This window comes from Orycteropus afer, unplaced genomic scaffold, assembly GCF_000298275.1.
Source record: "Orycteropus afer afer isolate SDZICR_OR568_19922 unplaced genomic scaffold, OryAfe1.0 scaffold00318, whole genome shotgun sequence".
Lineage (NCBI taxonomy): Eukaryota > Metazoa > Chordata > Mammalia > Tubulidentata > Orycteropodidae > Orycteropus > Orycteropus afer.
The window spans coordinates 639,981-656,399 of NW_006921905.1; the positions used below are offsets into that span (position 1 = coordinate 639,981).

At 40.8% G+C, this 16,419-nt stretch overlaps 1 protein-coding gene across 1 annotated transcript in view; it reads right to left on the reverse strand.

The window, feature by feature from the left end:
• Positions 1-3,151: 3,151 nt before the first annotated feature.
• LOC103206451 (cytochrome P450 2J2-like) overlaps positions 3,152-16,419 on the reverse strand; it is a 54,056-nt gene continuing 40,788 nt past the window's right edge. The window contains 4 exon segments of the mRNA XM_007951907.1: positions 3,152-3,330; positions 9,407-9,545; positions 13,866-14,053; positions 15,560-15,701. Coding sequence (XP_007950098.1) covers positions 3,152-3,330; positions 9,407-9,545; positions 13,866-14,053; positions 15,560-15,701 — 648 coding nt within the window.

A 16,419-nucleotide genomic window follows, 5' to 3' on the forward strand; every position in this document is an offset into this window, starting at 1 on the left:
TACAAATTCCAAAGAAAGGGGACCCAACAGAATGCAGAAATTATCAAACAGTATCATTAACATCAGATGCAAGTAAAACTTTGCTAAAGATAATTCAAAAATGTCTGCAGCAGTACATTGACAAGGAACTACCAAAAATTCAAGTTGGATTCAGAAGAGGATGTGGAATGAGGCTGAAAGCAGAGAATATTAGAGAGATATTTGCCTATGTTTTATTGACTATGAAAAGGAATTTGTGTGGTTTATAACAATCTATAGATGACATTGCAGAAATGTGAATTCCAGAACACTTACGTGAGGTAATTGTTTGAACAGAACAAGGGGATGCTATGTGGCTTAAAATAAGGAAAGGTGTGCAATAGGGTTGTATCCTTTCTCCATACTTATTCAATTTGTACACTGAGCAAATACTCCAAGATATTGGACTATATGAAGAAGAATGAGGCATCAGGGTTGGAGAAAGCCTTACTAACAACCTGCAATATGCAGATGAAACAACCCTGCCTGAAGAAAGACGTGAAGTGCTTACTGATGAAAATCAAAGCCATCAATACGGATTACACCTCAACATAAAGAAAACAAAAATCCTCACAACTGGACCAATAAGCAACATCATGTAATGGAGAAAATATTGAAGTTGTTCATGACTTCATTTTACTTGGATTCACAATAATGCCCATGAAGGCTGCAGTCAAGAAATTAAATGATGTATTGCTTTTGGTCTAATCTGCTACAAAAAACCAAAAAACCAAATCTACTGCCATCGAGTCCATCCTGATTCACAGTGACCCCCAGTGGATTTCCAAGGCTGTAAATCTTTAGGGAAGTAGATTGCCCCCATCTTCTTTTTGTGGAGTGGCTGTAGGTTTGAACTACCAACCTTCTGGTTAGCAGTCAAAATGCCTTAGGCACTGCACCACCAGAGCTCCTCACCTGCTGCAAAAGATCGCTTTAAGGTGTTAAAAAGCAAAGATGTCACTTTGAGGATTAATGTGCACACGACTGACCCAAATCATGGTATTTTTAATCGCCTCATGCATGTGAAGGTTGGACAATGAATAAGGAAGACCAAAGAAGAATTGATGCTTCTGAATGATGGTGTTGGTAAAGAATGCTGAATATACCATGGACTTCCAGAAGAACAAACAAATTTGTCTTGTAAGTAGTAAAGCCAGAATGCTCCTGAGAAGTGATGAGGGCAGACTGTTTCACATACTTTGGACATGTTATCAGGAGGCCAGAGAAAGACAGTCTACTTGGTAAAGTAGTGGGTCAGTGAAAAAGAGGAAGATTCTCAATGAGATGGACTGACACAGTGGCTGCAATAACGGACTCAAACATAGCAATAACTGTGACAGTGGGGTAGGAACAGGCACAGTTTCATTCTGTTATACACAGGGTCACTATGAATTGGAACTGACTTGATGGCACCTGACAACAGCAACTGTGTTGTTCATCTAGATTAGGGGAAAAAAAAAAAAAAGGCACAAAACAAGGAGGCATAACAATTTGTAAAATCGATTGGCATCGAGTTAATTTCAAACATAAGACCCTATAGGACAGAGCAGAACTGCCTCGTGTTTCCCTGACTGTAGATCTTTAAGGAAGAAGACTGCCACATTTCTCTCTGAAGGACCTGCTGGTGGGTTTGAATTGCCAACCTTCTGGTTAGCAGCCAAGTGCTTTAGTCGCAGTATGTCCAGGGCTCCTCTAGGTAAGTTGAGGTTGGTAACTGCCATCCAAAGCTTACAATCTAGTTTCAATAAAAGATGCACATCACTTCCACAGTTAAATCATGATATTAAAAGGCATGGGAGCAAATGCCTGATGGAAGGAAGAGTTAAGGAGAAAGGCGGAGTAAACATACCTACCCTTAAGGATGGAAGGAGCCCACCAGGCTCAGTGGTTAAGCTCTCAGCCAATATCTGAAAGGTCAGCAATTCAAACCTACCAGCTCTGTAGGAGACAGATGTGCTTCTGTAAGAATGACTATAACATACTCATTGCCACTGAGTGGATTCCAACTCAGCCACCTTATAAGAGAGAGTAGTACTACCTCACTGGGGTTCCAAGGTTCTAACTTTTATGAAAGCAGATTGCAGGTCTTTCTCCTGTAAAGTGGAGGGTGGGTTTGAATTCTGGTTAGCAGCTAAGTGCTTTAATAACTGTGCCACCAGGGCTCCTTGGATACCCTATGAGGCAATTCTATTCTATCCTGTAGGGTCACTATAAGTTGGCATCCACAGGACATCAACTGGTTAAAGATGGGAATGATTTGCACTATTCCCCTGTTCTCCAAGTTTGGTTAGTTGTGAGCACACTCTATTTGGCCCTGAGCCAAGGCCAAGTTATTTCCTCAAAAACATCATGAAAACACCAACAACATGTGGTTTCCCTGATTATGAAACAGGAAATACAAATGTCTGCCTGGCTGACTTCCCCGAGAGTCATTCTGAGGGCCACAGGAGATAAAGCACATGCCAATAAAAACCAAAGCCGTTTGCCAAGCTGATTCTACCTCATGGTGATCCCATGTGTGTGAGAGTAGAAGTGTGCTCCATAGGGCTTTCAAAAGGTGATTTTTTGAAACAGATCACCAGGCCTTTCTTCTAAATGCTCCTGGTGGACTAAAACCTTGAGTTTCTAACCTTTCTGTGAGTAGCCAAGTGAATTAACTATTTCTACCACCCAGGGGCTTCAAAGCACACACAATGCTACCAAATGGTCATGTCTGTGATTGTCCCAGGGTCCAATTTCTAACTGTTCTCTACTATTCAGGCCAGAAGCTAATGCATGTCTAAGGAAGAGGGAGGCATATCATAGCTCTAACTTTTAAGATGAGCTTTTATAGTGTACAAATTTCTTTATGTCCATTATTTCCTTTGAGTGTTACAGTAACTCTTTTTAGGGAGGGAGTCATTATCCTCTTTTCATATCCTGGATGAAAGGAAATTATTTAGAAGGTAAATGATCTGCCTAAGGCTACATCAGAAGAGACAGCAGAGCTGGGATTTAGATTCTGTTTCTTCAGAATCCTATTCCTGCAAACTTTTCTCACAGTCACTTCTATTCTATTTCCTCACTTTTCAGCAGGCACCATTGTCCATACAACACATTCTGTGTTTTTTCTTGCCTTTTTTCCTCTGCTCCATCACGCCCGAGGAACTGCACAGATCTGGTGGCTGACAGGGGAAATGGTGACACCCATTCTGAACTTCAGGCTCAGCTTCTCACTGGCTGGGGGCCTGAAGGTAAATTTTTGTACAAGGGACGTGAAGAAAATAAAAAGCTCAGCCCTGGCCAACTGTTCTCCAAGGCAAGACCGTTTTCCTGAAAAGCAAAAACATAAGATTGAATTATCTTCCCTGGTGAAGGAGGTGCCTAGCAGGGACTGAAATTCTTTTCCCCATCCTGCCAAGCCTGAGCAGAGGAAAGACCTGCTTGTCCCCAAGGCTTTATTCACAGTGGGTTGTTTAATCCTGATAGTGACCTGTGTAAATTACAGCACAGAAAGTTAAGTGCAGATCATAGACCCAAATGACTACAAAGGTCAGGAATGGGAAACACAGGTACTGGTTGTCAAACAATAAGGGGGCTTGAGTTGATCTAGAAAGTGGATGTGCAGCCTAACCTTCCAAAATTAACAAACAATAGTAACAAAAGCAGACAACAAAACACAAAATTTAAAAAACAAAAACCCAAACCTGATCCACTGCCATTAAGTCAATTTTGACTCATAGCAACCCTATAGGATAGAGAGAACTGTCCTATAGGGTTTCCTAAGCTCTAAATCTTTACAGAAGCAGATTGCCCCATCTTTCTCCCACAGAGCATCTTGTGGGTTCATAATGCTGATCTTTTGGTTAGTAGCCAAATGCCTTAACTAGTGTACCACCAGAGCTCCTATAATAACAAAAGCAGACCACAAAACAATATGGAAAATTCTGTGTTAAATTTTGCAGTCCTTGAAAGGAAACTCCCCAAAGGTATAAATAAGTACTGATCAGAGTTGGGGTTCTAATGTGTAAGGCATCTCTACTGGGTGAATGGTGTCCCCTCAAAATTTATGTCCTGCTCAGAACCTCAGAATGTGACCTCTTTTTTTAATAGGGTCACTGCAGATGTAATTATGTAAGAAAAGATCATATTGGAAAGGCAGGACCTCAGTCCAATATGACTGGTGTTCTTATAAGATAGACAAGGAAAAACACCATGTGATGACAGAGACAGAAAGTGAAGTGCCAAGCATTGCAGAAAATTACCAGAAGCTAGGAGAGAAGCACGGAAGAGACACCCTCAGAGCCCTCCAGAAGGAAATAATCTTGCTACATCTTGATTTTGAACTTCTAGCTTCCAGAAATGTGAGAGAATAACTTTTTGCTGTTTTATGCCACACAGTTTGTGGTAATTTGTCAAAGCCATCCTCAACACTAATACAAAATACTTTCCCTATCTCATGTTTTCCTTCTGAATTATTGGGAATTTCCCTCACATGGATGGATGGTGCTCTCCACTGCAACAGCTTTTCTATCTCTCACAGCGGTCCTGCTTACACAGAGGTCCTTCTCAAACAAGGGCCTTTGCTTTTAATGTTGAGCCCAGAGCTGATCTTTCTCTCCACAGTTCACATGCGGCACTGCCCTGGCCAACCCACTAATACAAGTGTAGAAAACTGGAAGCAGAAAGATGGAGACCAAATTCAACTATTCCCACTCTGTAGGCACATGATTTGGGGCAAATTAAGTAATCTCTCCAGGCATTAGTGAAAATGTATGTGTGTGTGTGTGTGTGTGTGTGTGTGTGATGATAACTTTCTTTTACATATTGTATGGACTGCACACTCAATCCAAATAGTGCAGGTCATTTACTAATTTATACAGTAAAATAATTTTTTTTAAATGTCACTTTGATAATAATAAAAATTCTAGCTGTAAAATGACATCATTAAATTGATAGGCAAAAATAAATTTATTTTCTCTCAGTTTCATCAAAAGTATATTTTGAAGATGGAAGGGAGGAAAAATAGATGGATAATTAAGAAATGGATTAGATAAAGGTGAAGGGAAAAGCAACATAATAAAAGTGAGTGACTAGTACAGTATCAGTAAGATTAAGGAAGACACAGAGAGGTACACAAGAAACACAGACAATAAAGGCACATAGTATTGCATATACAGTACTGTATAAACAATAACAGCAAACACTAATCTATAGGTGGGTACATAGGTTGACAGGTATGGATAGGCAAATGGAAATATACCCAATATCATACATATCCAAAACCCACTGTCCTCGAGTCGGATCTGACTCATAGTGACCCCTCTCTGGGTTTCTGAGGAAGTAGATTGCTCAACCTTTCTTCCAAGGAGTGGCTGGTGGGTTTGAACCTCCAGCCTTCTGGTTAGCAGTCAAATGCCTTAGGCACTACACTACCAGAGCTCCTACTACCATACACAGGTTTGGCAAATGATATTCCTACATGTGTATTTGTATGTGCTATAAGAATATCCATATGCAGTTTAAAGAAAACAGGAGGCAAAGTTGGGATAACTTCCCAGCCACAAATAAGCCCCTTGAGGGGATGGGTCACTGGGTCTGCAGGGTGAGAATCATGGTCTCAGGACACACCAAGCTCAATTGGTACAACATGGTACACAAAAATATTGTTCTACATCTTACTCTGGTGAGTAGTGACTGGGGTCTGAAAAGCCTGTGAGTGGCCATCTAAGTGGCAACCATTGGTCTCCTCATATGGAGCAAAGAGGAGGGAAGAAAATCAAACATTCATGGAAACAACTAGTCCAAAGGACTAATGGACCATGAGAACCTCAGACTGTTATCATCCTGAGACCAAAAGAACTAGATGGTGCCTGGCTACTAATGCCAACTACTCAGAAAGGGATAAAAATTAGAGATCCCGGACAGAGTGTGAAGAAGAATGTGGAACAAAATTCAAAATCATAAAAAGGCCAGGATTATTGGTCTGACAGAGACTGGTGAAACCTTGAGACTATGCCCCAAGTACCTTTCAGGCCAGAATTGATCTCACTCTCATGGCTTAACAATAGACAGGTCTACAAGCTGAATGCCTGCACTAGGAAGATGTACTTTATAGAACAATCAACCATGGGAAATTAGAAGGGCAGCATTTCCAGAAGGAAAAATGTAGAGAGGCTTGAATGCACAGGCAAGAAGGATAGGGAGAAAGGGTAACTACAAGGAGGAAATGGGAGGTGAGTTGTTAACATTGTAGGGAATGTAATCAGTATCACAAAACAAAATGTATGTATGAACTGTTGAATGTAAAACAAATCTGCTTTGTAAAAATTCACCCAAATCACAACAAAAAGTTTTAATAAAATATATTTAATTCTGAAAGCACAAAATAATACAATTTAAAACACTGCTTTTTATCTCTTTCATGACCTGTAAAAAATACATTACCTACCAACATTTTCAGTCTCTCAGATTAATTGGGAAGCTGCTATTCCAATTGTAGTATTTGCTACTGCCTGGTGGGGACATGTATAACTGTGTGAATGCTGCCACAGAGTACCCTTGGGACCAATGTGTCCCACATCACCATCTGTATTATTTCAAAGTTTTTTTTTTTTTAACCTACATTTCAGCATGCCTTCCATTACTGAAAACACACTGAATCATCAAAAGATTCAAAGCATAAAATAAGTCTGTTATGAAAGGGTTAAAAACAAAAATCATTCAGTTATGGAAGTCCGGGTGGTAGTATCACCAGAATGGCTTCCTGTACATTAAAACTCTTTACCATGATACTTTCCATAATGTGTCTTATTTTGAAATAATTTCAAATACACAGAAGACTTGCAAGAACAGTACAAAGAACTAGTTTCTCCTGAATTATGTGATAGCAAATTGTCTGTGAAATCTTTCGTATGTATTTCTTACAAATGAGGCAATCTCCACCATAATCACAGACACCACCAAAGTCAGAATATTTGCATTACCACCATCTGTGCTCAGATCCCATTCAAGAATTTGCCATTTGTCGCAATGGAAATCCTTTATTTGAGAAGGTTCTAGTTGAGAATCATGTGTTGCATTTAGTTGTTCATGTCTCTTTAATCTCCTTCAGCCTGGAATTATTCTTTAGTCTCTCCTTCATTTTCATGAGTTTTAAACTTTTGAAGATTGCTTATGTTGACTGCCATCAACTTGATTCTGACTCATAGTAACCCATGTGATAAGAGGAGAACTGCCCTATAGGGTTTTCTTGGTTGTAATCTTTATGAGACCAGATTTCCAGGACTTAGTCCAATGGAGTGGGTGGGTAGGTTCAAACTGGCAACTTTTCAGTTAGCAGCCGAGTGCTTAGCCACTGCACAACCAGGGCTCTTTTTCGTAGATCTGTTATTCTGTGAAATGTGGCATGTGTTTCCTCATGATTAGATTCAGGTTGTAGATTATAGTTTTGGAAGGAATATCATGAAAGTGATGTTCTATTTTTATCATTCCATGTTATCAGGTAATAAGGATTTTGATTTGTTCCATTATTGGTGATTTGCCTTTGATCACAGGTTCTACACTGTAAAATTATTTTTTTTCCCTTTCTATTTAATACATATTTTGAGACTGTAAATAAAACATTACTCATTGAACTTTCATCCACTAGTTTTAGCATCTATTCATTCTCGGAAGGAAGATGGGGCAATCCACTTCCGTAGTGATACTGCCTCAGAAACCCAAGGAAGGGTCACTATGAGTCGGGTCTGACTCGATGGCACATAACAACAACAACAACAACAACAACATGTTCCATGGCTGAATTACTTGTTACTTTGATGGCAGCCCAATGGTGATTTTCTAATTTCATCATTCCTTCCACATTTATTAGTTGGCATATTAGTAAATGCTTGATCTCCTCCTCATTTATTTATATCAGTATGGATTCACAGATTCCTATTTTTATCCAAAGGGTTATAATCTGTTACTCTCACTATTTATTTTGATACTCAAGATACTCTAGGGTTTTTCATTAGTTGCCCATTTAAGCCACTTACTTCCCTACTTCCTGCCACAATGAAATCTTCTAGGCTCATCTTCTATTTGCCTCTCCTCAGCCCTGGAATCAGTCATTTTCCAGAAGCCATGGTTCCTTTTAGTGGATAATGATAACAAGAAACTAAGATCTGGGCTTTAAGAAGGCTCACTGATATCTGGGTGCTGTTGTGCTCAGGCTGTCTCAGTAGACACAAACGGGGAATAAATATGTATGCATATGTGAACAGATGTACAAATTTGTGTATAAACACCAACATCAAAATTGATCTATCAACTGATCTGTCATCATCTTCCATTTGTATAAAATCTTCCATCTATACATCAATAACCTCTCATTTCAAATCAACACAACAGAGTTCATTCTATAGATGTATCTACCTCCCATTATTCTCAACATATGTACTTACTGGGTTAATCTTCCCCATATATAACTAATTTCCCATCACTGCCATGGTCACCCTGTGAAGACCCCTCCTCATTTCACTTGGGCTCTGACACCTGCTCTAAGCTCCTGCTGCCCCCTTCCTTGTATGAACTGCCTCCTCACCCTACTTATGCTACAACATCCCATGCCAGCCACTACCACCACCTTTTTTCTATATGTTTTTAACAGCTTATTTTCTCTCTAAGTAATATATATTCACAAGAAAAAAAAAAGTATAAATAAAAAAATGCAAGGTGTCAAAGATGTTTGTAATCATATGATCCAGACAAACCTTTTCTTAACATTTTGACATATTTTCTCACAATCTTTACAGGGTTTCACCTGCAATGCATGCTTCCAAAACTGGTTTTATGCTCTGTAATTAATTCTATGATGAGCCCTGCTGGCACTGTGCTTAAGCCCTTGGCTGCTCACTGAAGGGGTGGCTTTCGAATCCACCAGTAGCTCTGCAGGAGAAAGATATGGCTATGTGCTCTGATAAAGATTACAGTCTCAGAAACCATATAGTATAGTTCTACTTTTCTGACAGGATTGCTATGAGTGGGCATTGACTCAAAAGCAATGGGTTTGTTGTGTGTTTAGTTAATACTGTTCTTGCTACCCTGTATTTTCCTGTGCAATTAAATATCCTTTGAACAACTTTGGTGTATGTCTCTATTTTATCCTCTGCTATCAAGGCCTATTGAGGAAATAAAATTAGATAATACATGGAAAAGCATTCATAAATGGGCTCAGGAAGTTAAGGGGCAGTTTAATGTAATGCCCAGCTCAGGGTATTTTCACTTTGTCACTTAGCAAGATGGAGTCATGCTGGGTGGTGCCACATGGAGACATTTCAACTGAAGCCAAAGACTACTGGGAGGACAGTAGGGAAGGCTGACAGAGGGACTCTGGATCTTCAAACTCCTATTTATTACAACTCACCTATTGAAAAAGGCAGAAAGGCTTCCCTTTTCTTAAACTGTCCATTCTCCAGAAAATGCTCCGGATTGAATGTGTCAGGGGTGGCCCACTCTGTGGGGTCACTGTGCAGTGCAGTCAGGTTGATCAGGACCATGGTCCCCTAGAGAAGGCAGCAAAGATTCAGGTAAGGCTTGACCCACACAACACACATACACAGAAGGTGACAGTCCCTGGCTCCTTGACCACACCTAAGCCCATGGTTTCCTGAGCCCAGTCCCCCAGGATTCTGCTCTTTCTCATGGGACAGTTCACAGTGATGGATCAGAATTGCCTGCTTGGAATTTAACCAGGGAATTTTCCCTACTATTGACTGTGGAATATATCTTCTCTAGATGGACAGGTCAGGAGCTCTGGTAGCATAGTGGCTAAGACACTTGCCTGCTAACCAGACGGCTGACGGTTCAAACCCACCAGCCACTCCTCGGAAGGAAGGTTGGGCAATCCTACTTCCGTAGTGATACTGCCTCGGAAACCCAAGGAGGGGTCGCTATGAGTCGGGGCCGACTCGACGGCACATAACAACAACAACAACAGATGGACAGGTCAGTGCAGGACTTGGGAGGGGACATGTATGCAGCAGGAAGTAATAATGGAGCAGCTGGCCAGATAGCAATGGACCAAAATCAACCCAGCTGCTCAGTGAGGGGACAACTGGGGCATCTCCTCAAAGGTAAATGGTGTCTGAGTCATCTCTGTTTCTCCTATTTTCTTTCCTCCTGTGTCTAGCATGGCACCCACACACACAGGAAGTTTAATAATAGAATCCGGTAGCCCAGGAAAGGCACTTGTATGCATCCGGTTACTTAAGCAAGAAACCTAGGAGTTGTCCTTAATGCATTCCTTCCTTGTACTCTATCTTCATCCAATCCATTAGCAAGAATGGCAGATTTCATTTCCTGAACTTCTCTTCATTCTGTCACCTTGATTCCATGTGCATTTCCATCACCCTAGCACAGTCTACTAGTTTGCTTGCTTATACTCCTACAATAGCATCCTAACTAAATCCCCAGGGCAGTGGGGGTTCAGTGGTAGAATTCTCATCTTCCATGAAGAAGATCCAGGTTCAATTCCCAGCCAATGCACCTCAAGCACAGCTACCACCTATCAGTGTTAAATAGGTTTTAACAGAGCTTTCAGACTAAGACAGACTATGAAGAAAGGCCTGGTAATCTACGTCCCCAAGTCAGCCAAGGAAAACCCTATGGATCACAAAGGTCCAATCCTATAGTGCATGGCGTCTCCATCAGTAGAGGGCCAACTCGATGGCATCTAATAGTAAGTATGTCCCACACCCACTCTTGCCCTTTTAATCTGCGCTGAATTATGAAAGCAGAGAAAGTATCAAAAATGATTTATCATACCACACTCAATCACCCACTTACCTTGCACTTAAAACCCTTCAGTGTCTTTGCATTAGCCTTAGGTTAAAGACACATCACGACCTTGTCAAGACCACTGTCCTCCTCCTGCCTGCCTTCCCACTTCAGTGGTCTTCTTTCAAATTCTCAAACTCGCCATGTTCCCACTCATTGCAAAGTTTTATATGAAGGCCATTCCATCTGCCTGAAGTGCTCTTATTTCCCACTTTGTCACCAAGCTACCCTTAATCATTCTTTAATTCTTGATTCAAACACGACTTCCTGTCTCTGACTACTTCTGTTCCAGCTAATTTGTATTTTATAGCATCCTGTAAGATTTTATGGTTTGTAATTATTGAGCTTAATCATTTGCATGATTGCTTTCTTACTCAGGGTTGTCCTTCCAGGTGAGCAGTTAGGTGCTTAATGAGTACTGCATAGTGCCTAAGGCATGTAACTGCTAACGAGAAGCCTGGCTGTGCAAACCCACCAGCCACTCCTTGGAAGGAAGGTTGGGCAATCTACTTCCATAGTGATACTGCCTTGGAAACCCAAGGAGGGGTCGCTATGATTAAAATCTGACTTGACGTCAGTGGGTTTTAATTGCTATTTTGAAGCTACTTTCCACAATAAACAGTAGGTAAGTGATCTACGGAAACAACTTCATTCTACTTCTACATGGATCTTGGCAGACAGGTTTAATATGCAGTTAACAGATGAAGAAATTAAAGTTCTGAGAGGTTACGTAACATGCCCACGGATACAAAGCAAAAGGTGGAAGAGCCGTGATTTGAACCAGGTCTGTCGGACACGCTGGCTGTCAGTCTCCATATGAGACAGTCAATTCGAACTCTTAGTGGGAGCTCTGGTAGCATAGGGGCTAAGGCACTTGACTGCTCACCAGATGGCTGGCGGTTCAAACCCATCAGCCGCTCCTCGGAAGGAAGGTTGGGCAATCCTACTTCCGTAGTGATACTGCCTCAGAAACCCAAGGAGGGGTCGCTATGAGTCAGGGCTGACTCGACGGCACATAACAATAACAACAACAACAACAGTTCCCAGGCTGGTTGTTAAAGCTGATTTTAAAAATAAGCCTCTTGAGATGGGCTGGTTCTTTGGAGTTCCATGAGTTGGTAGGAAAATGCAAGCGGCACCTGAATTTTAGACATCAATCTTCACCACAAGATAACTAATCAGTAAGGAAATCACTGCATGAACAGCTGCTGTCCCAGGCTCTGCAGTGACAGTGTCCAAGGGGTGATGGAGGAGCAGCCAGAAGGTGACGAAGGAGTAAGCCAAGCTCCTCTGGTGCTGCCTTTTGAGATTTTTTGGAGGTATAACACACTCAGAGGAACATAGACAAGTTGGAATGGACCCCCACAGACTGACCCACATGGTGAGAAAACAAATGAAGATATGTGAGAATGTGCAGTCTAAAGAGAGGACACTAAAGGGCAGTGGAGAGATGTATGCAAAGATCCCAAGAGTGGTGGGGAGAGTAAGATCAGAATTCCTCTGCTAGAGCCGGTGAATTCAACAGTAATCTACTTTCAAAAGTCAGCCATTCAAAACCCTATGAATCACAATGATCTGATCCACAGTTGATCATGGGGATGGCACTGGGCTGGGCAGTGTTTTGCCCCCTGTGCATGGGCTCACCATGAGTCTGGGGCTGATCCATGAGTCTGGAGCTGATCCTAAGGCAGTTAACAACAGCAATCACTGAGGAAAGTGAAACAACTCCTATAGAGGTACCATGGCACAGCACAAAAAAGACTATGAGTTTTGGAATCAGAACAGATCTGATTTTGGATCTAACTTTGTCACTTAGCAGCTGAGCGATCTTAGGTAAGCTACTTAATTTCTCTGAGTCTTGACTTCCCAATCTGAAAGATGGTTATAACAGAGTTATTCTGAGGACTGAGTGAGCATTTTCAAAGAACTTCAGTGGTTAATGGCACATGTTCATTGCTTAATAAGTATTGGCTCCTTTCTCACTCTTCAATAAGTAATGTTGCACACATCTAGATTGATTTTCTTTTTGTGTTAGTAAGTTCCCTATCACTGGGCTTATAAGTGAAAGATACCTGTGGGGACATTATGGTAGAAACAGTAGCTTGTACTTTCTCTGGAAGAGAAGAGAAAGTTCTATTATTTTTAAAATGTTGTGCTGTCTTCCAAAGATGCAGAGGTGGCCTTCAAGGTCTCACCTATTATGTCTCAATTAGTGAGCAGGTTAAAAAAAAAAAAAAAAGTTGTTAATCTTTAAATGACTTATTAAGAAAAACAACAGTAACTGATATTATCTCAGTTACTCTCAAATGTGTCTTCACAATTTTAACATTCCATAACCCCAGGATTATATGCATTATATGCAGTAAGTGCCTAGTCCTGTAAGATGTTCTACCAAGAGAAGGAAAAGGTTTCTGAGGCAAAATGTGACTGAGAACTACTGCCTGCCGAATCTCAACAAAGTTTGCCAATGAACATTGTTATTGTTACCTGCCAGCCATTGAATTGCCCCCAGCTGACGGGAAAACCACATACAATGGGATCAGTCTGTTGTAATCCATAATGTTTTCACTGGAGGATTTTCAGAAGTGGGTCACCAAGTCATTTTCCCTACTCCATCTTCCTAAGTATGAAAGCTCTGTAAAACCTATTCAGCATCACAGCAACACTTAAACCACCAGTGACAGGAAGTGGCTACACTGAGGAGCACTGGTTGGAAATTGAATCCAGGTCTCCCACATGGAAGGTGAAAATGAAACTTAGTATAGTAAAAACTCTTGAGAAGTCCCACAGCAAAGAAAAGCCTTTCCTAAATGCATTTGACCACACAATGCCCCATTTCTCCCCCAATACTTATTAAAACCTAGTTCCAGTAATGTTCTAAAGCTCATACTTGGAGAAAAAAAAAAAAACACTATTATTTCAGGTATAATATATCTCTCCTCATCTGAATGATTCCTTGGGATACAAGTATGTCTTGTTTTTAAGTTCAGATTCCTACTATATAAAAAGGCGGACTTGAAGATCTGAGGCTGAGAGGCGCTGATTACCTTTGGCAGGTAGTATCCAGCCACAGTGGTATCAAACGTCACTTCCCTGGGCAGATTCAGGGGGAGGATGTTGCCCCTTCTCTGCACCTCATGGATGATGGCATTGGTGTAGGGCATGTGCTCTCGGTCAGTGGTGCGGGGCTGCTGTGATTGGCCAATTACTCTGTCGATCTCTGCTTGTACTTTCTCTGGAAGAGAAAAGAACAATCTATTATTTTTCAAATACTATGTTGTCTTCCAAAGATACAGAGGTGGTTTTCAAGGTCTCACCTGTTGTGTCTCAATTAGTGAGCAGGCTTAAAAAAAAAAAAAAAAAAAAAAAAGTTGTTAATCTTTAAGTAGCTTATTAAGAAAAATTTCAACTCCTTAACTTTCTCTGAGCTTACTAAGGCTAAGTAATGGAATAACCAAGGTCAAAATAGCTAAGATTATAGTGTTGTTGTTGTTAGTTGTCACTGAATTGGTTCCAATTCATGGAAACTTTATGTACAACAGAAGGAAATATTGCCAGGTCCTGTGCCATGTTCATGATCACTGGTATGTTTGAGTTCACTGCTGTGGCTATCGAGATTAACACAGGCTCTACAGACTCTAGTTTCTCAAGGAGGTATATGAGAGTGGAAAGTGGGCTCTGGTGTGAGACAAATGTGGATCACACTCTTGTTCTTAAACTGTAATGGTGTAAATTAATTAATTAATTTTTGTAATCTTTACAAAATCAGACTGCCACATCTTTTTTCCATGGAAGGGCTGGCAGGTTTGAACTGCTGGCCATTGAAGTAGCAGCTGAGCGCTTAGATTTCACACCTGACTAGTGGGGATATATCTACATTCATGTCAAAATTGCATGAACTGATTTAGCTGAGCACACAATAAATGACAGAAATTGCTAGCTACCCCCTAATATCTCCTCTCTCCTCTTTTTCTATAGTAATAAAGATTTCATCGGTTGCCCAGCTAAAAACTACATTTCCCAGATGACTTTGCAACTATGTGATCATGTGACTAAGTTCTGGCCTAGAGAATATTAGAAGTGATGTTTACCACCTCAAACAGGCTCTTTGTAAAGAAAGAAATGTTAGTAATTTCTTGAAGAGTGGGAAACAGCATAAGGAGGCAGTATCTGATCAGATTCTTCAAGAACAGGTCATAGTTTGCCATGTAGGAAAATTGAAGAAGTGCATTCTTGGTAGAGGGAACAACACATGGAAATGAACACAGTCATAACAAGGGAGATGCAATGGAAAAATGTCCTGTGATTTAGTGAGGCCAGCATGTAGAGTAGGTGGGTTTGAAGGTGGCAGAAAAGGGCACATCACAGGATATTATATACCAGACTGAGATGTGTGGACATTATCCAGACAGTGATACTAAGTCATTACTTAAAAGATCATATTTTCATACAAGAATGTCACTCTCTTCTGAAATTTAACACAGTGTCAATTGACTTTATTGTTTTGCCCACTAGATTTTCAGGTCCTTGAGGGAACAGACAGTGTTATATTTGCCTTACCAGGACCTATCACAATCCCTGAAAGAAAAATTAAAGGATGTGCTGGTTCTTGAGTCTCCCTCATGGACTGCTCCACCTGTCTTTTCATTCTACCATGTTATCTTCTGTCCCTAACTCTGGGCAGTATGTTCCAGGAGCTATTCATCTGTCCTGGTCCAGGCACATTCAACCACATGCTCACCTTGGATTTCTGGGTAGATGGCCACGTAAAGAAGAGCCCAGCGCAGCATAGTAGAAGTTGTCTCTGTTCCAGCAATGTAAAGATCCAGTGTGCTGCAGATAAGGTTTTCTTCATGGAAACTTGAAGTCGCATTGCCTGTATACTAGAAATAAAAATGTTTATTGATTTATTCAGAGTCCACATGGTTGCCACAAAACACAATGGTACATGATCCTATGGAACGAATTTAGAAAGAAAGGTCCCTAGGAAAAACAACTTTCCCTTTGACTTCTTCAGAAGACGTAGGGTATTATACCAATATCATTAGCATCAGCCTGTAGCAGGTGCTGCAAGTTACCTGGGCTTCCAGCACTTGAGTAAATGAAAATTAAGACAATCATTTTCTCATACTCGATGGCACACAACAGCAGCAACAACAACATAATCTGAGGAGTAGGTATTAATCCAATTGAAAGAGAATGGCATGTGAAAAAAACAGACTTGAGTTCCAATGTCAGCAGCATCCTCGCTAGCTGTATGACCTAAGGCAAGTTACTTAATCTCTGTGCTTCAGTTTCCTGTTCTGTGACATGGAAATAACCTCAAGATCATATGATGAGCTTCCTGTGATGCAATGGGGACACAGTAAATAATTGAGTGTTCTACGGCTATCAGAAAAACATTAATTCAGTTCTCCTTTCATACAACAATTCTCATATCTCCCCATTTTCTTTTGAGGTTAACTTCTCTAATTCCATCACCCATTCCTCCTGATACCATCATCACCCTCTGGATCCTTCAGTCTGTCAAAATTCCTTTTAATGTAGAGTCCCATACCTGAAAACCATAATGCAATTATGGCCTCTTGCTTTTATTTATGC